This window comes from Pelodiscus sinensis, chromosome 19, assembly GCF_052426305.1.
Source record: "Pelodiscus sinensis isolate ZL-2025 chromosome 19, ASM5242630v1, whole genome shotgun sequence".
NCBI classification, from domain to species: domain Eukaryota; kingdom Metazoa; phylum Chordata; order Testudines; family Trionychidae; genus Pelodiscus; species Pelodiscus sinensis.
The window spans coordinates 1,144,019-1,163,527 of NC_143070.1; the positions used below are offsets into that span (position 1 = coordinate 1,144,019).

General features: G+C 66.1%; 1 protein-coding gene across 1 annotated transcript; it reads left to right on the forward strand.

Moving 5' to 3' along the window:
- The first annotated feature begins 28 nt into the window (after positions 1-28).
- PSMB9 (proteasome 20S subunit beta 9) lies at positions 29-6,832 on the forward strand. Its single transcript, XM_075914818.2, has 6 exons — positions 29-187; positions 3,655-3,722; positions 4,465-4,596; positions 4,689-4,818; positions 5,459-5,600; positions 6,251-6,832. The coding sequence occupies exons 1-6, from the start codon at positions 137-139 to the stop codon at positions 6,376-6,378; spliced, it is 651 nt and encodes a 216-aa protein (XP_075770933.2). The 5' UTR covers positions 29-136; the 3' UTR covers positions 6,379-6,832.
- Positions 6,833-19,509: the final 12,677 nt, after the last annotated feature.

The following is a 19,509-nucleotide window of genomic DNA, read 5'->3' on the forward strand; positions in this document are numbered from 1 at the left end:
GCGGGCCTGGCCAGGTTCCCGGCGGCGCGGGCTGCTGGCGGGGGGCGGCCCCTGGCGGGGCTGGGCGGCGCTGCAGGGAGGCGGGGCGGCCGGAGCTGTCCCGGGAGCGGGTGCTTGGCTCCGGGGCGGCGGGAGCATGGCGGTCTGGGGCGCCCCCAGCTGGGCGGACCGGGAGGTCCGCACGGGGGTAAGTGGGGCCGGGCAGGGGTGGGGAGGGGGCGCGGGGCGGGGGGGTCCCGGGCGGTTAACTGGGGCCCCCCATGGAGGACCCCCGCTGCTGCCCGGATCGGGGCCCCCCCACGGGGCATTGCCGGGCCGCGGCCCCCAGGGGGTGCGGGTCCGGGCGTCTCAAGGGCCCCCCCCCTCCTCCAATCAGCCCCCGCCAGGCTCCCGAGGCCCGATCCGGAGCCGCTTTCGTTTTCTAAGTGGCGCGGGAACCGCCCGTGTAAACTCCAGCAGGGCTGGGACCCGCCAGCCGCCCCCCCCCGCGTTCCCCCATCTCCTCTTCCTGCTCCCCCATCTCCTCCTGTCCCCCCCCGCGTTCCCCCATCTCCTCTTCCTGCTCCCCCATCTCCTCCTGTCCCCCCCGCGTTCCCCCATCTCCTCCTCCTGCTCCCCCATCTCCTCCTGTCCCCCCCCGCGCTCCCCCATCTCCTCTTCCTGCTCCCCCATCTCCTCCTGTCCCCCCCCGCGCTCCCCCATCTCCTCTTCCTGCTCCCCCATCTCCTCCTGTCCCCCCCGCGTTCCCCCATCTCCTCCTCCTGCTCCCCCATCTCCTCCTGTCCCCCCCCGCGCTCCCCCATCTCCTCTTCCTGCTCCCCCATCTCCTCCTGTCCCCCCCCGCGCTCCCCCATCTCCTCTTCCTGCTCCCCCATCTCCTCCTGTCCCCCCCCCGCGCTCCCCCATCTCCTCTTCCTGCTCCCCCATCTCCTCCTGTCCCCCCCGCGTTCCCCCATCTCCTCCTCCTGCTCCCCCATCTCCTCCTGTCCCCCCCCGCGCTCCCCCATCTCCTCTTCCTGCTCCCCCATCTCCTCCTGTCCCCCCCCGCGCTCCCCCCATCTCCTCCTCCTGCTCCCCCATCTCCTCCTGTCCCCCCCCGCGCTCCCCCATCTCCTCTTCCTGCTCCCCCATCTCCTCCTGTCCCCCCCCGCGCTCCCCCATCTCCTCTTCCTGCTCCCCCATCTCCTCCTGTCCCCCCCCGCGCTCCCCCATCTCCTCTTCCTGCTCCCCCATCTCCTCCTGTCCCCCCCCCGCGTTCCCCCATCTCCTCCTCCTGCTCCCCCATCTCCTCCTGTCCCCCCCGCGTTCCCCCATCTCCTCTTCCTGCTCCCCCATCTCCTCCTGTCCCCCCCGCGTTCCCCCATCTCCTCTTCCTGCTCCCCCATCTCCTCCTGTCCCCCCCGCGTTCCCCCATCTCCTCCTCCTGCTCCCCCATCTCCTCCTGTCCCCCCCCGCGCTCCCCCATCTCCTCTTCCTGCTCCCCCATCTCCTCCTGTCCCCCCCGCGTTCCCCCATCTCCTCTTCCTGCTCCCCCATCTCCTCCTGTCCCCCCCGCGTTCCCCCATCTCCTCTTCCTGCTCCCCCATCTCCTCCTGTCCCCCCCCCGCGTTCCCCCATCTCCTCCTCCTGCTCCCCCATCTCCTCCTGTCCCCCCCCGCGCTCCCCCATCTCCTCTTCCTGCTCCCCCATCTCCTCCTGTCCCCCCCCCGCGCTCCCCCATCTCCTCCTCCTGTCCCCCCCATCTCCTCCTGTCCCCCCCCCGCGCTCCCCCATCTCCTCTTCCTGCTCCCCCATCTCCTCCTGTCCCCCCCCGCGCTCCCCCATCTCCTCTTCCTGCTCCCCCATCTCCTCCTCCTGTCCCCCCCCAGCGCTCCCCCATCTCCTCCTGTCCCCCCCCAGCGCTCCCCCATCTCCTCCTGCTCCCCCATGTGACCCCATCTCCTACCCCTTCCATCCCTCTCTCTGCTGGTTGCTCCCCCCACAGGGCCCCACTTCCCTCGCTGCGCCCCATGTGCCCCCCACAGACACCTCCCCTGCCCCGAGAGCCAGAACAGAACCCAGGAGTCCAGGTCCCCGGGAGCTGCCGTGTCTCCCTAGAGCCCCCGGCAGCCCACATGGGCCTTCCTGAGACCCCCCCCCTGCACCCTCCACGTACAGACTGCCCCAGAGCTCTGTGAAACGATCCACTGTGCCTAGTGGTTAGAGCAGGAGGCCTAGGCACGCGGACGTCTGTGTTCTCTCTGGTTCTGGGGGGGGGCAGGATATTGGGAGGGTGCTGTATGGGGCCCGGACCCAGGCTCCCCCTCGCCAGCCCCAGGGCAGGTGGCGTGGGGCGCTACAGAGCGTGTGGGCCCCAGCCAGGGGCATGCGCCAAAGCTACTTCCTGGATCCGTCCCTTCCCACCCCCCAGCATGGCCTGTAGCCAGAGCACCTGGTGGGGTGGGGGCAGGGTCTGCTCCCTCCTCTGCCCGGGGGAGGGATTGGAACAGACCCCCCCCCCTTCCCGGTGCTCTAACCACTAGGCCATGGGCTGTTGGGGGGCGGGGCGCCCTCCATCTCTCTTGCAGTTGCTGCCCCAGGCTGAATAGTGAACAGGAGGGGGGGGAGGGGGTGGACTGGCTGTGGGGTCTCTCCTGCTGGGAGGGGCTCCGACCACTGGGCCACACAGTCCTTGCCCCTCCCCCCACAACGTGACTCTTTTCGTGGGGCTCCCTCACGCTGCAGGCAGCTGGGGGACGTGGGGCTCGGGGGGAGCCACGTGTGCGCCCCACCCCCGCTGCCCCGAGTCTGGCACAGGAGCCGGGTGCTCCCTGGTGTAAACACCCAGGTCCCGGAACGCAGCTGCCGCCCTCTGCACCTGCCCCTTCTGGGCAGCGGGAACCAGCCCCCCCGGGCACCATCTGCCCCAGGCCTCACCATCTGCCCCAGGCCTCAGCCGCCGGGCCAGGCCTCACCATCTGCCCCAGGACTCAGCCACCGGGCCAGGCCTCACCATCTGCCCCAGGCCTCCGCCGCCAGGCCAGGCCTCACCATCTGCCCCAGGACTCAGCCGCCGGGCCAGGCCTCTGTCCACAAACCACCTTGCCAGCCCCAGAGCCAGCCCTGCCTCAGCCCAGGGCGGCCAGAGACCACAATGAGGGGCTTGTGCTTCTAGGGCACCTGCCTCCCCCCTCCCCCCTCCAGAGCTAAAGAGAACCCAGGAGTCCTGGCTCATAACTCCCCCCCCCCCTAACCACTAGCTCCCACTTCTCTCCCAGGACTGGCAGAGAACCCAAGAGTCCTGGCTCCTAGCCCCCTGCTCTAACCACTAGGCCCCACCTCCCTCCAAGAGCTGTGAGGAACCTCAGGCATCCTGCTCCCAGCCCCCACCATTCCCCCCAGCAGGGCTGCAGTGTTCATGCCAGTTACTCTCTGTCTGCAGCCCCCCCCCCCCCCGGGGCCATGGGCAGAGAGTCCTGCCTGCTGCCCCGGTGTCCCGGAGGGGTCAGCTCGGAGCCCCCAGGGTACAAACCCGGCCGCTGCTCTGCCCATTTCACCCTGTGAAACAGTTGGGGGGAGCCCGGGGCCCCCGGATTCCTGGGCTGCCCCCTGCAGGGTGTGGGGTGCCCCCTCCCCCCGTCTGCCCAACCTGAGCCGGTCTCCTCCCTTCCGCAGACGACCATCATGGCGGTGGAGTTCGACGGCGGGGTCGTGATCGGCTCCGACTCCCGGGTGTCCGCAGGGTGAGTGCCGGGGCTCAGTGGGGCGGGGGGCCCCGGTGCAGGGAGGGGTTGCTGTGTGGGGCTGAGCACCGCCCCTCCCCCGGCTGTCCAGTCGCTCCTCTCTGGGGGGCTGGGTCCCATGGGGAGTTTGTGATCCAGACCCTGCCAGCCGGGCACACGGCCCAGCCCCTCCCCACTTCCCCCTGGGTCCCGGGGCCCAGGAGAGACCCTCCCAACCGCACTAGAGCCCCCCACTCCCTGGGATGTGCCCCTCTGCACAGCTGACCCCTAGAGCCGCCTGCTTTGTCATGGCCCTTCCCAGGGCCAAGGGCAAAACTCAGCCAAGCCAGCAGGGAACAAGCCCCCGGGCTGGTCTCCATCCGCCGCGCCTCCCCCAACGTCTGCAGCAGCAGGAGCATCCCCCCCATGTCCTTCTCAGCCCCCCTTCTCCGGCCCAGCGCCCCACAGCCCCGACTCAGAGCCCACGAGCGGGGGCACCGGGCTGGGCTGCAGGGTTCCTGGCCCCAGAGCAGGGGGCGGGGGTTCCAGGCCGGGGACAGGGGGAAAGGGTCCCAGCCGGGGGGAAAGGGTTCCATGCCGGGGCAGGGGGCGGGGGTCCCAGGCTGGGGACAGGGAGAAGGGGTCCCAGCCAGGGAGAAGGGGGGCCCCATGCCGGGGCAGGAGGCGGGGGTCCCAGCCCAGGGGGTACACTGCGTCCAAGGGGCTGGCTGTGACTCGGGCCCCGGGCCGGCTCTGCCCCCAGGGAGGCCGTGGTGAACCGGGTCTTCGACAAGCTGGCCCCGCTGCACGAGCGGATCTTCTGTGCGCTCTCCGGCTCGGCCGCAGACGCCCAGGCCATCGCCGACATGGTGCACTACCAGCTGGCGCTGCACAGGTAGGGCCAGGCCGCCGAGGGGGGGGGGGGGCGGGATCCAGGGGGGGCTGCTCTCCCCATGACCACTAACCCCCCCCCTTCCTGCCCCCCAGCCTGGACATGGAGGAGGCCCCGCTGGTCCTGGCGGCCGCCAGCCTGGTGAAAGGCGTCAGCTACAAGTACAAGGAGGAGCTCTCGGCCCACCTCATGGTGGCGGGATGGGACCGCAAGAAAGGGGGGCAGGTGAGGTGGGGGAGGGACCCGTCTGGCCCCTGCTGTGCCCCTGGCCTGGCCCCACGGCCCTGCCCTGGCTCTGTCCTGTGACCATCCCCCTTCCCTGGCCCCTCCACCCAGCCAAGCCCCATAGCGCTGCACACAAGCCTGGGGTGCAAAGGGACCTGACCCCCTTAGGGAGCGGGGAGACGGGGGGGGGGAAATGACCTGACCCCCCCCAGCACCTCCCGGCTCTGGGGCTCCCTCTGCAACCAGGGTTGGTAAAAACACCCCGTTAACCTGTCTCCTTCCCTCCCTGGGCTGGTCGGGACACCAGCAGCCTGGAGCCAGGCCAGCAGCCCTCGGGGGGGCAGGGTTCCCTGTAAGCCAGGTGCTTGTCACCCCCCCCAGCAGAGACTGCAGTGCCACCCAGCAGAGGAGCACAGCACCCCCAACTGGCAGCAGGTGTTTCTGTGGGTGGTGCACATCCACACCTGCCTCAGCGCGTGGAATAAAATTTATTCTGCACATGGACAAAATTAGAGGGAGCATTGTCTGTGGGGGGGACATGTGGGTACCCCGCTGGGTGGTGAGGGAGGGTGCCCAGCCCAGGGGCGAGGGAACCGGCAATCGGAGCCTGGCTCTCACCGGGTGCGGGACTCGCCCACAGGTGTACGGGACGCTGGGCGGGATGCTCACCCGCCACCCCTTCTCCATCGGCGGCTCCGGCAGCAGCTACATCTACGGTTACGTGGACGCGGCCTACAAGCCCGGGATGTCGCCCGAGGAGTGTCGCCAGTTCACCAAGAACGGTAACGGCCCCGGGCGGGGGATGGGCTGGCTCGGGGGTGCCACGGAGCGTGGGGGGGTCCCTGGGCCCTGCCCCCCCCAGCTGCAGCCAGAGGGGACTCTCAGGCAGCAGGTAGAAGAGAAGGGTCATTAGGTCTCAGGGACATGGCGCAGCCCAGACTTGTTACAGGAGCAGCCGGCATGGCCCAGCCTGGGGAAAGTGGGGCTCGGAGCCCCAGCTCTGGGCCCCTGCCCGGCCCCCCAGGCCAGCGAGGCTCCCTCCTCCCCCAGCCAACCAAAAACTAACTCCTACCCCCACAGCCACTGCTCCCAGCCCCCCAAGTAGCCCCACCCCCTGCTCTGTCCTGCTTCCCCACACCAGGTGTTACCTGCTGTCCCCTGGGCCTCAGGCCTGAGAGACTGAACCTACTTCCCCAGCGAGTCCTGCCTGACCTCCCCTCCTCATCCAGAGAGTGCTGCAGGGCCTGGGGAAACTGAGGCACAGACACGCACACACGAGTCACTGCAGAGCAGCACAGGGCAGGAGAGTCTCACACAACCCCACACGGCAAACAGGGTGACTCCAGCCCCCGCGCCGTCCCGGGGGGGGGGGCTGGGCATGGGGCCGGGGTCCGACACCAGTTCACTGACCCGCCTCTCTCTCCTCCTCCAGCCATCGCCCTGGCCATGAGCCGGGACGGCTCCAGCGGGGGGGTCATTTACCTGGTCACCATCACCCAGGCGGGGGCCGTGGAGCAGGTGTTCATGGGCGACGAGATCCCCAAGTTCTACGACGAGTGACGGCCGGGCTCCCAGGAACAGCCTGGTGCGGGCGGCGGGTGAGACTCTGGGGGCGTCTCCGCCGGCCGGGAGCGGAGCAGCACGGAGCCGTGCCCAGCCGTCCTGATGAGCACCCGCGCCGGAGATTTGGATCCGGCTCCCTCCTTCGACCAACCGGCCTCTTCTGGCCCCTGCTGACCAAAGTTCCCGCTGGTCTCTGTCCGTGCGCAAAGTTTTTCTATCACGGGTGGAGTTTTTATCTGTGCAGAATAAATTTATTATGTGCACCCAGGTGTGTGTGAATGTGCACCACCCGGCAGAAACACACACCTAGCTGGGGCACTTGGCTAATCAGCTGGTCAGCGTTTGAGCCTCCTCTGAGCGGCCGCCCAAGCACGCAGCTTGCAGGGAACCCTGCTGCCATTCCCCCTGCCTGGGGCAGCTTTGTCCCCTCCCGGACCCAGGGCTGCTCAGGCTCCCATCTGGGCCAGTGCCCACGGTGGGAGAAGTTTGCCTGTTACCCGCATGCCCCAGTGCTCTGCCAGCCCCCCCCCCCTCGATCGTCCCCCGTCGCACACGGCACAAGCCGTGCAGCTGACCCCCATGTGACACGGCCCCGGCTCAGGCCCTGACAGTCACCAGATCGGCTGAACAAATCACGAGATTTGAAAACCAGCTGAAAGTCTCCCTGCATCCCAGTGGCCGGGACCCCCAATCACACAAGGCGTGTGATTGAGTCGTGAGCGTGACAACGCCTGGACTCCTGGCTGCCACCCTCTGCTGTGCCCCGCGAGGCCTCATCACTCGCCCCCTGCGGCCACCTCTGGGGATGGGCGCGGCAGCCACACTCAACGGAAGCATCGGCCAATCCCTGCTCCTGCAGAGAGCTTCCGGGGGGACCTTTCATACCTGGGCCACGGACTGGGGTGGCTGGGCCTCACCCAGGGACCCCCACCCTGACCTGGATGGGGGCAGCCATGGGGGAGGGAGCTGCAGTGTCAGTGTCTCCCCCCAAGGCTGAAATCCCTGAGCTGTTCCTGCTGGCTCCTGCCACTGACCTCAGCCCGGCAGCCCTTCCTCAGCCCAGCTACCTCCCCGCACCAAGGCAGGGGGCTCCTCCGCTGGGCCTGGCCCCTGGGGAGTTAACACAGCGGGGAGATCGTGTGGTGCTGGGTCTGGGGAACATCAGCCCCCCCCTTGCCCGGTGGGATCCCACTGCGCCCAAAGGGGACTTTATCCCTGGCACCTACCTCCCCCCACCCCAGAGCTCAGCCCCGGCCCGCTGGCTGGGACAAGGTGGGGATTGGATTCCCCTAGTTCTGTGGCAAGGGAGTGCTACTGACCTGCGGTAACCCCGGCTGCGTGCCTCAGTTTCCCTGGGCACTGCACCAACAATGGGACAGGAGTTTGGGGGGGGTGACTCACACGGCGGGAGGCTGCCCAGCCCCGCACGTACACACGGCCCAGGCCCTTGGCACGGTGCAGGGAGGGGTGTGACCGGGTGGCAGCTTTTGCCCGGGGAAGCAGGACAAAGGCTGGGGGAGGGGCTGGCTGGGGCGGGGCTGCTGAGTGTGGGGGTCAGTCTGGCTGTCTTGGGGGGCAGGGCCCTGGCTCTGCCTCCCCCCCCGAAGCTGGGCTGCCCTGGCTGCTCCTGGCCCCTGCATTGCCCCGTCTGTGCCATGCTGGGTCCCTGGGAGCCAACGACCCTCCTGCCCCCTGCCAGCTGGGAGCCCCCCTGGCTGTGAGTGGGGGGCAGGGCCCGGGGCTCCCCACCTCGGTGACACCGGCTGGACACCCGGCTGGGCTCTGGCGAGGGAGCAGCCCCCCCGGCCGGGGCAGGTTTCTCCGTCCCCGGGTGATTTCTCGGAAAGGGCCCGGCTCCCCGAAAGCCCCGGCGGCTGCTTCCGCCTGGCTCGGCTGCTGGCTGGGTCAGTGCCAGCGACTCCCCGGGCGGCCGGGCTGGGCAGGGAGCCCAGGACCTGGCAGGGCGAATCCCTCGCCAAAGCACGGCCCGGCGGCCCCTCCCCCCGGCGTGGAGCAGGGTCGCGACGGCCCAGGGACCAGCCCGGGGCAGCTGCACAGGCCACAGCGGAACCGGCAGGCAGCTTCCCCCACCCCCCGGCCGCACGTGGGGGGGCTGGGACACCGAGGGACGTGTGCCCCCGGGGGGGGGGCTCTGCCCCTGAGAAGCTATGGGGGGGTTAGCGGGGGGGGGGCTGTTGCTGGGCCGGAGCACAGTGCGGGTGCGAGACGCCCTTGGCCAGGGCGAGAGCAGTCAATGGGCCCCTGGCCCACTCTGGGCCCCCCAGGGCTACAGTCCAGCTCCCCCTCCCCCTCGCCTTGCCCCCTGCCATCAGCCCTTTGGCTCAGCTCCTGCATGACCCCCCCCCCCGGCCCCTGCCCCGTTGGCATCCTGCAGCAGGACTGAAGTTGGCTTTGGCCTCCCCAGTGACATGGGCCCCGGGCAGCCAGGAGCCAGTGGTGCCCGGGTGACAGCAGCCCGGGTGTGAACACGCCCTCCCCTCCCTCCCCCGGGGCAGCAGGGCGCAGAGGCTGGGCTGGGAGTGGGGCAGGATGCCATGGGGCTGCCTACAGAGAGCAGCCTGTGCCTGCTCCTCCTCCCCCCCCCCCGGGGACCATGGCCTGTGAGTAGCCGGGGGGCAGCCCCTGCCTGGGGGGGTCGAGGCCTGGGGCCACAGCTGGGAGGGGTCCGGTCCATCCCTGGCACTGGGGTGGTCGTACCCGGCCTGGCACAATTCCCATGTTCACGCCATTTGGGTTGGCTTGTGCAGACTTGCATTTGCCAAGCTCTGGGAAGTGACGGGTTGGGGGGGGGCAATTGTGTGATCCCCGCAGACATTGAGGGTGTGTCTAGACTACAGGGTTTTGTCGACAGAACTATCCCTGCGTCTACACTGCCACTGAGTTGTCGACAACATCGACAGAACGTGGCAGTTTTGTCGACGGCTGTAAACCTCATTCCACGAGGAATAACGCCCTGTGTCGACAGAGTTCTGCCAACAGAAGGCGTTATTGCCTCTGCACTGTCCTTTGCGTCTACACTCTCATGTCGACAAAGCGGCTTGTCGACAGAACCGGCTGTCGTCTAGACTCTCTTTGTGGACAGAACCGGCTGTCGTCTAGACGCTCTTTGTCGACAGAACCGGCTGTCGTCTAGACTCTCTTTGTGGACAGAACCGGCTGTCGTCTAGACGCTCTTTGTGGACAGAACCGGCTGTCGTCTAGACGCTCTTTGTCGACAGAACCGGCTGTCGACTAGACTCTCTTTGTCGACAGAACCGGCTGTCGACTAGACGCTCTTTGTCGACAGAACCGGCTGTCGTCTAGACGCTCTTTGTGGACAGAACCGGCTGTTGTCTAGACGCTCTTTGTGGACAGAACCGGCTGTTGTCTAGACGCTCTTTGTGGACAGAACCGGCTGTCGTCTAGACGCTCTTTGTGGACAGAACCGGCTGTCGTCTAGACGCTCTTTGTGGACAGAACCGGCTGTCGACTAGACTCTCTTTGTCGACTGAAGCTTTGTGGACCGTATCTATCGACAAAGCCTCTGTTGACAAAAGCCTGTCGTCTAGATGGACCCTAAGAGTCAAAAAGTCACCACGGCAACTGTCACAACCCCAGCTGTCAACACCCCAGATCCATAGACCCAAAGGCCCTCAGAGCAAACCCCAGTAAAACGCCTCCTCTTTAACGGTGGACTTTCGAGCTGGGCTGGGCTGGGCTGGGCTGGCGTGGTTCCCGGCCCTCCTGCTCCGACAGTTAAGGAGCTTTACCTGAGATTCAGGTGTGATGAGTGTCAGTGCCTTGCCGGTTGTGGTGCTTGGGTTGTGGGTGACCCCTACTGGCCTCTGTCTGTGAGCACGGCCCAGTGGGGGGGCGCCTTGAGGGCCCCCATGACAGTGACCGAACTGGTCCTACCGGTTAAGGGAAAGGAGGGAACAAAGGAAGGGAGTGTGGGGGGAAGGGTCAGTCTTGGGCTGGAATCATGAAGGAGACGGGCTAAGGAGGAGGCTGGAATCCAGGGGCCCAGGGACCCACCCCAAGGGGTCTGAGACTGCCTGGCCCTGACTCCGGTACCCACGTCCCGTCTGTGCTGGGCCGTGTCCTGGAGAAGCAATAAACCCCCCTGTTCTACCGGCCGGGGGAGTCTGGTCTGGCTGCTACGGGGGTGCAGGATCAGGGGGATCCCAACGCGTCATCACATCAGTCTAAAGCGCTCTGCTGTGCCGGAACCCACCGCCTCTGTCCTGCCCTCTGCGGCAAGAGGCATTGGGGGGGGTTCTGATTTGGGAATCGCGCATCCGATTCACTGACCCGTGCAGCACAGAACGGACGTCAGCTGGGGAGAAGAGCTGCCGGGGTGGGGGCCGTGTTCCTAGTTTCGGTTTGTCTGGGGAGGGGCAAAGCTTTGGTTTTGCTGTGGAAACTGCCCGGCTTGCAGCTGGGAACCCAACGGGGACCAATAGGGACAGTCGTGCTCATACATGTAACCGGATTTGAACCGGTGACCTCTGGAGCTTAGCATAGGAGCCTCTACCCTCCGAGCTCAAAGTCCGCTGGCTCCCAGCCCCCGCTGTACCTCTCTTGGTTGTATCTTGCTGTGGTCCAAGTGCCACTGCATGGGTCAGTAAACCACGCTAGGTGTGTGGGTTACGTGTGTGGTCTGTTACACCGAGTGTCCTGTTCCCCGTTGTGGAGGCCGTAGGGAAAGTCCCGTTTTCCTCCTCCTGTGGCTTTGTGCAGACAGGACGCGGGGCGGATCAAGGGCCGTCTGCACCGCAGCGTAATTTGGGAATAACGGGCGCGATGCCGCAATACCAAAGATTTGGGCAAACTGCGGTAACACTGTCGAGCTGGAGGGCGTCTCACCCCGACTCTTCCCCTCACTCCACGAGGCGAAAGGGAAGTCGGACGAGGACGCTCTGCCTGCGACTTCAGACCGTGCTGAAAGCGGAGTTATTTCGACGTCAGCCACGCAATTGTCGGTGAAGATGTGCCGCTTACTTCGCCCGTCGCCCGGCTGTGTAGACGCACCCTGAGCGCTGTCCGGGCAGCTCGGCGAAGGCCAGCGACAGGGACCCTTGTGTGCCGACGTCTCTCCCTCTCTCGGCAGCTCGTTCCCTGCGGTATTTCGTCACCGCCGTCTCCAGCCCCGCGCCCGGGCGCCTGGCCTACGTGTCAGTGGGGTACCTGGACGACCGGCTCTTTGTGGCGTGCGACAGCGCTAGCGAGTGGTACAGGCCGCGAGGCCAATGGATACAGGACTGCGTGGGTGCGGGTTACTGGGCGAGCAGGACCCAGCGCAGGATCGCAGAGCAGCGGGCGTATAAAGCCAGCGTGCGAATCATGATGGAGCACTACAACCACAGCGGGGGTGAGTGTGCGAGAAACAGCCACGCCCAGGGCCTGACGGCGAGGGAACAGCCCCCGGGTGCGTGGCAGCTCCCGGACCTCGCCGCAGGGGGTGTGACGGACGGGCCGGGTCTGGGCACTGCTGAGGGCGTCCGCTCAGGGCGAATTGCTCAAATTCAGGGCTCTCTACAGCCCCCAGACTGGAGACCTTCCCAAATAGGCCACACACCAGTCCCACTGAGCGCTCCAGCAGCCTGCCTGGCCAGCCAGAAGCCTCACGAGCAAAACCCCTCAGACACCCCAGCTCTCTCCATGCCCCAAACAGCCCCGGGCCTGCCCACAGGTGGGGGGTATAGAACCCAACCTCTCCTCCCCCAAACAAGTTCTGTCCGGTCCCAAGAAACCAGCCACAGATCCCAGGTCAATTTACCCTCCAGATCTTACCCACAAATCTCGCTGGGCCAATCCTTTAGCATCTAACATCTAAAGGTTTATTACTAAGAGAACAAAAAGCCTGAGAGTGAGGCTGTTAAAGTATCCGACGTTACATGCACCGAATCTCCCAGTTCTCGATGCAGGCTCTAGCAGAGATGTTACAACTGCTGGCTTAAAAGTCCTTGGTGCACATCCTAGGTCAGGATGGGTCCACAGGTCTTCCTGGATTCTGATTCCCTGAGAGGCCGCATCTGGGGTCAGGAGCAGATCTGAAGACCAGATAGAGGCTGCCACATGGCATCTTTACACCTCCTTCCTCAACTCTTCTTGGCTGCAGCAGGTCACCTGGCCAGCGGCCTATCCCTGTGTTCCCTGCTGGTAGCCCCTAGGTATCAGTCCCCATTCTTGAGGTGTGTCCTTGGCCTGTGGAGGGCCATTGTTCCACGGAGACTTGCTCGTTAGCATGTCCATAGGCTGAGCATTCTTCATCTACTGCTCAATCCCAGACAGAGAAACTTCCAGTATCAACACACAGTCCATATCCATAACTGCACACACAGACATTGTACCGGTATGTGAAGAGCAGATACAGAATCAGTAGAAGGTAAGCTTTTGTTTGACACCCACATGGCCCCCTTTGTACCACGGAGGGCAGGAGAGGGTGCCTGGTCAGGGGGCAGGGGGTAGAGGAGGGTGCATGGCCAGGGGGGCTGGAGACAGGGTGCGTGGCCAGGGGGCAGGGGAGGGTGCCTGGCCAGGGGGGCTGGAGACAGGGGTCGGGTCAGAGGGCAGGAGAGAGGATTTTGGCCAGAGGGCTGAGAGCAAAGGCAGGGGGATTTGGCCAGGAGGCTGGAGGCAGGCTGTCTGACCTGGGGCGTGGGGGGTGTCAGCAAAGGGATGGGGGGGCACTTTCTCGTTTTCATGCCCCATGGCAGGCTCTGTGTAACAGCCTCCTGCTGCTCCCATTCACCGACAGGGGAGGCTGCAGGAAGTTGGGGGAGGGGACAAAAAATAGCAGCTCCCGGGAGCTATATTTGGTGCCTGGTTTCTCCGGGGGGGGGAGGCGGGGGGGGGGGGACACATGCTGTTGCACGGAGCCGTTTTTACCTTACTATGTTTGCTGCTGCTCCCCAGCGGGGCGGGGCGGGCGGCGAGGGCTCGGAGGAGGGGCAGAACCCAAACGGACCCGGGCGCGGGGCGCGGGGCGCAGGCCGGTGGGGTAGGTGGATCCGGACCAGCGCAAAGCGCCGCACTGGGGAAGGACCGATCCGCGTCACCCTCCCCCTAAGTGCGGCGCTTTGCTTGGCCCTTCCTCCACTTCACCCCCTGACCCCCGCCCAGTGCTCCAGCCTGCCCAGGCTTATGGGTCAATTGTGTAGTTGTCTACACGCCGACAGCCCCGCGCTGAATACGCCCGGCGTGTGACACTGCAGCCCCCCCCCCACACACACCCACCCCCTTCTGGGCTGCGGCAGCAGGAGCCTTGCCAGTGGGGCACAGGAGGCCGCAGGCTTCCCCCCCCGCCCCCCACCTCAGGGCGCTTGGTGCTGCCGGGAGGGCAGGGGACGGGACTGCATGCCCGGCGCAGCCCCCGGTAGCTCTCGTGCCCTGGGATTGCTCCGGTCCCCGTGGTGTCCCGTGACAGCGCCCGGCCTCCGCTCCGCCCCGAGCGCCGCTTCTTTCCGAAACGGGTTAGAAAAACCAGCGCGCCACGAGCCCTGCGCTCCAGCATGGGGACCGGGGGGGGGGGGGGGGGGGAGTGCAACAGGTGCTGTGACGCCAGCGGGGTCTCTTCCTGCTGTGTATAGCGAGGGGGGCTGTGTACAGCTGGGGGGCTGTGCCCAGTTGTGTACAGCTGGGGGGCTGTGCCTGTGTACAGCTGGGGGGCTGTGCCCAGTTGTGTATAGCGAGGGGGGCTGTGTACAGCTGGGGGGCTGTGCCCAGTTGTGTACAGCTGGGGGGCTGTGCCTGTGTATGGGGGGTTGCCCAGCTGTGTATAGCTGGGGGGACCTGTGAACTGCTGTGTATAGTGTGGGGGGGGCTGTGCCCAGCTGTGCATAGTGGAGGGGCTGTGTATAGCGGGGGGGGGGCTGTGGCTGTGTATAGCGGGGGGGGCTGTGCCCTGCTGTGTATAGTGGGGGGGGGGGCTGTGCATAGCTGGGGGGGCTGTGCCCTGCTGTGTATAGTGCGGCGGGGGGGCTGTGCATAGCTGGGAGGGGGCTGTGTATAGAGGGGGGCTGTGCCTTGCTGTGTATAGCTGGGGGGGGCTGTGCATAGCTGGGAGGGGGCTGTGTATAGCGGGGGGGCTGTGCCCTGCTGTGTATAGTGGGGGGGGGCTGTGCATAGCTGTGTGGGGCGGTGGGGGGGGGGGCTGTGCCCTGCTGTGTATAGGGGGGGGCTGGGGGGGGGGGCTGTGCATAGCTGTGTGTAGTTGGGGGGGGGGGCTGTGCCTTGCTGTGTATAGCTGGGGGAGGCTTGTGCCCTGCTAGTATAGCGGGGTGGGGGGGGCTGTGCCCGGCTGTGCATAGCTGGGGGGGGCGGGTGTTGCTCCTATCACCACTGGGAACACTGGCAGCCGCTGTCCTGGGGAGGACTCGGGGGGGGGCCGGACCCTCCCCGGGCTCGCTCCGTGACTCAGTCTCCCCAGGGCGCCCCTCCGCGCTTCCCCCATTTCCCGGCGACAGCCCCCCGCAGGCAGGAGACGCGGCCCGGGGTCCGTGGCCAGGGCTGGCGGGGGCCCGGGGCGGCCCGCGGGCCGGGCTGGGCTCCGGCGAGGCAGCGGCGCCCCCTGGTGCCCGGCCGGGGCAGGTTTCCCGGTGCCCGGGTGATTTCTCGGAAAGGGCCGGGCTCCCCGCGGCTGCGTCCGGCCCCGCCTCGCCCCGCCCCTGCTGCCAGCTGGGCCCTGGCCAGGGAGCGCGGCGGGGATTTTATTCCCCTTGTGATGTTGCTTGTGACTCTCCTGCCCCGCAGGAACCCCCGGGGCGTGCCTCAGTTTCCCTGGGTGCTACCCCGATAGCGCGGTGGGGGTGGGGATTTCGGGGGGCCGGCCTCCCCCACGGGCACAGCAGCTGGTTGCTTTGTGGGACCTGAGCCTGGGGGGGGGGTGGAGCTGGCACCTTTTCCCCGGGGAAAAGGCCAGAGGCAGGGCTGGCTGCAGGCTGGGGTGGGCTGCTGGGTGGGGGCGTGAGTCTGGCTGCCATGGAGGGCAGGGCCCTGGCTCTGAGCCCCCCTCGTCCCCCCAAGCTGGGCTGCCCTGGTCCAGTCTGTGCTACGCTGGGTCCCTGGGAGCCAATGTCCCTCCTGTCCCCGTGCCGGCTGGGAGTCCCTCTGGCTGCGGGTGGGGGGCAGGGCCCGGGGCTCCCCACAGTCTGTGACACTGTCACACAAACCATCTGGAGAGCACGAGAGCAGCCAGCAGCCAGGCAGCGTGACCCCTGCCGCCCCTCACTGGCACCGGGGATCAAACCCCAGACAAATCCGTCTTGCCCTGTGCGGGCGTGTTACACGGCGCCAGCTCACCAGAGCCGCCCCCTTTCTCCGTGAAAGAGAGAGGTGCACCGTGGCTGCTCCCCGAGGTAACCAGTGTTCACACTGGCCTTGCTAACGACACGAGAGTTTGTAAGAATAAGAGGTCGGGCGTAAGTGGTTGCAAGTGAAACCAGACAGAGCCAGGGCAGTCCGGGAGCCAAAATAAGCAACACGCCCCAACTGAGCCGACTCCGTGCAAACTCTTACCCTGCACGGCCCTCCTTAGCTCCTTTTCTGCCTAGGCCCAGCAGCTCCGCCTCCACCCAGCTGCAGACACAGGCCTGCTGGCTCCCTGGAGCAGGAGTCCTTTCTCTGCCCCCCCATGGCAAAGTCCCAGGTCCAAGATGGAGTCCAGCACCAGGTGGCCTGGTCACATGTCTGTCTAGGACCAATCACAGTTTGGGCTCCCAGGGAAAACAAGCCCCCTCGTGGGTCATTGGCTTGAGCACCGGGCCATTTAGTTCCTCCAGTTTTCCTAGTGGCATTGTTAGCGCATTTACAATGAGCACATTGCCTATTGCCTCTTCCCGCACCAGAACAAGGCACACACAAAAATAGCACACACCCATTCCCCAGATTGTAATGGGTGCTGCTGATGTCACATGACCGGTTTTGCATAAAGAAGCTTCCTGTTCTGCATATTCATAAAACACAGGAAGCCGATGACTTCTCCCAAGTCCCCTTTCCTAAGTGATGCAGGGGGCTAACCCAGAGAGTAGGGACACCTCCCCCCCTCATCTACACCAGTGACACCGGGGAACAGACTCACCCAGCTGGGAGCTGCAGGATCAGTGGGGGGGGGGGGCTGGGTTGCACTGATCTGTGTCATGGGGGGAGTGACTCTATTGCTGGCCCCAGCCCCCAGCTCATCCCCCTGGGCTCCCCTCAAAGCCCAGGGCGGTTGGATGAACCTGGCTCAGCCCATTGGCTCCCAGCTCCCCTCCCCCCCCAGTGGGAGCCCGGACTCCTGGGGTGTCTCCCAGCTCTGGGAGGGCAGTGGGGTCTAGTGGATGGAGCCGTGTTTCCCAAATGGGGTTCTGTAGCACCCTGGGGTTCTGCAAGAAAATTCCATTATGGTCAAATGTATTATTAAAAAAATAATAACGAATGTGGTGTGACTTTTGTTTTTAAATACGTGCAGTGAAACTACGTATTGAGCGCGTGACCTTGTTTGCTATTATCCTGACTTGCTTGTGGGCTAGTTCTTCAGCTCCTAGAGCAGCCTGCGATTGGGGGTCTGCACGATTCTTTCAAGTTTTAAAGGGCTCCGTGGCCACATAACATTGGGAAACTGAGTTACAACTGGGGGGCTGGGTTCTCTCTGGGCTCTGGGAGGGGAGTGGGGGCCAGTGGTTAGAGCAGGGGGAGCTGGGAGCCAGGACTCCTGGGTTCTCTCTAGGCTCTGGGAAGGGAGTGGAGGCTAGTGGTTAGAGCAGGGGGGGCTAGGAGCCAGGACTCCTGGGTGCTCTCTGGGAGGGGAGCAGGGGCTAGTGGTTAGAGCAGGGGGGCTGGGAGCCAGGACTCCTGGGTTCTCTCTGGGCTCTGGGAGGAGAGTGGGGCCCAGTGGTTAGAGCAGCGGGGGGCTAGGAGCCAGGACTCCTGGGTTCTCTCTGGGAGGGGAGCAGGGGCTAGTGGTTAGAGCAGGGGGGCTGGGAGCCAGGACTCCTGGGTTCTCTCTGGGCTCTGGGAGGTGAGTGGGGGCCAGTGGTTAGAGCAGGGGGGAGCTAGGAGCCAGGACTCCTGGGTTCTCTCTGGGAGGGGAGGGGAGTGGGGGCTAGTGGTTGGAGCAGGGGGCTGGGAGACAGGACTGTGGGGGTTTCTCCCCGGCTGTGTCCAGTTCCGGGGTACAAGGCCTTGCCGCGGGGGGGGGGGCAGTGCAAGGCTAATAAATGACGGTGCTTTGGGGGGGCAGAGAAGGGGCAGTGACCCCCATGGGCCGGGGGGCAGACCAGCAGCCAGCGCAGGGAGGGGCTGTTCCCACCGGGTTAGGCCCCGCTGTCCCACGGCTGGGACCCTGAAGCGGGGGGACGGCCGGAGGGCAGCCGAGGGGCCTGAGGTCTCTTCCAGCTCTGATTCCCCAGCCCGCGGGCCGGCCACCCGGGCTGGGCTCCGGCGAGGGAGCAGCCCCCCCTGCCGCCCGGCCAGGGCAGGTTTCTCCGTCCCCGGGTGATTTCTCGGAAAGGGCCGGGCTCCCCGAAAGCCCCGGCGGCTGCTTCCGCCTGGCTCGGTTGGCTGGGTCAGTGCCAGCGACTCCCCGGGCACGTAGCCCAACACTGGCCCCGCCTCTGCTACCAGCTGGGCCCTGGCCAGGAAATGCCAGGACGGGGGGTGGGGGGAGGGGAGGATTTTATTCCCCTTGTGATGTTGCCTGTGATTCTCCTGCCCCAAGGTAACCCCCAGTGCGTGACTCAGTTTCCCCTGTGTGCGCCTCAGTTTCCCTGAATGTTGCCCTGATAGTGAGAGGGGGGTGGGGATTTCAGGGTGATGGCCTCCCCTCCCCCCATGTACAGTGGCTGGTGCTTTGTGGGCCCTGAGCCTGGGAGCGGGGTGCAGGCAGTGGGCACCGTTTGCCCGGGAAAAGGCCAGAGGTGGGGCTGGCTGCAGGGGGGGATGGCTGGCTGGGTGGGCGTAGGGCGTAGGGAGAGGGGCAAGGCCCTGGCTCTGCCCTCCCTCCCCACCCAGGCTGGGCTGCCCTGGCTGCTCCTGGCCCCTGTGCTGCCCAGTCTGGGCCATGCTGGGTCCCTGGGAGCCATTGACCCTCCTGGGCTCCCTGCCGGCTGAGCCCCCCCTGGCTGCGAGTGGGGGGCAGGGCCGGGGGCTCCCCACCCCTTGGTGACACACACACAGCTGCAAACTGGCCCAGGCTGGCTGCACCGGTGGGTAGTTAACCCCCCTCTGCCCCCCCTCCCAGGCTGGAATGAGCCACCCGGAACCCCAGCCAGGTGTGAACACGGCAGGGAGCAGATCCGGATTAGCCGCTCCCAGGGTGCAGTGCGAGTCGGAGCAGCGGCGTGCGCATCTGGCCTGGATCCATGTCTGCAGGTGCAGCATCGCCAGCGCCAGTCAGTCGCGCACCGGGGCCCCCCGACCCGGGAGTTGTGAAAAGTTACAAGCTGGGGGGGGGGAGGTGTGAGCTGGTGAGATGGTTTCACGCTGGGACGGGGACAGCAGGACACTTGCCGTGTGAAATGCGAGCGGTGTCCGGTTTGGCGGGATTCGCAGCCGATGGGCCCTCTCATCTTTTCCATCCGGGCGCAGAATAAATTTTTCTCTGTGCACCGAGGCATGTGTGAATGTGCACCACCAGGAGACACACAAAACCCAGCCTGGGAGCCCTGCTAAGTAGCTGGGTGGCAGCTGGATCACCCTAGGGCAGCAGCCCAAGCGCCCAGCTGACAGGGCACCGTGTTCACGGCTGTCTGGGCGTGGGGGCTGTTAAGTCCACATCTCACCTCTGTTTGGTAGCACCGGGGTGGGATGAGCGGGGTGGGTGGAGGAAACACCCTCCCCAAACCCAGCCTGTGACTTAGAGAGGGACCCACGTCCGTAATGCCGAGGGGTCAGAGACCCCCAGCCATCCTCCCTCCCCCAATGTTGTGATCAGCTTAAAAAAAGCCGATGAGGTTTTTCAAACTCCTGGTTCCGTTTAAACACCCTCCGGGCCCTTGGGGGTGTCGTGTCTGCAGCCGCCAGCAGGGCTGGGACCCACAGCGCCCGCCAACACACCACAAGGGAAACGCTTCCCGGGACCGAGGGCCTGGCAGGATGGGTCCGGCGACGGCGAACACAACGGAGCTGCCCCGTGGTTCCCGCCCG

Bases quoted from the DNA above. Each gene is read 5' to 3' on its own strand.
- PSMB9 (XM_075914818.2), top strand. From the start codon at position 137: ATGGCGGTCTGGGGCGCCCCCAGCTGGGCGGACCGGGAGGTCCGCACG. The intron at 3,723-4,464 runs GTGAGTGCCGGG...CTCTGCCCCCAG, and splicing joins GACTCCCGGGTGTCCGCAGG to GGAGGCCGTGGTGAACCGGG. The intron at 4,597-4,688 runs GTAGGGCCAGGC...CCTGCCCCCCAG, and splicing joins TACCAGCTGGCGCTGCACAG to CCTGGACATGGAGGAGGCCC.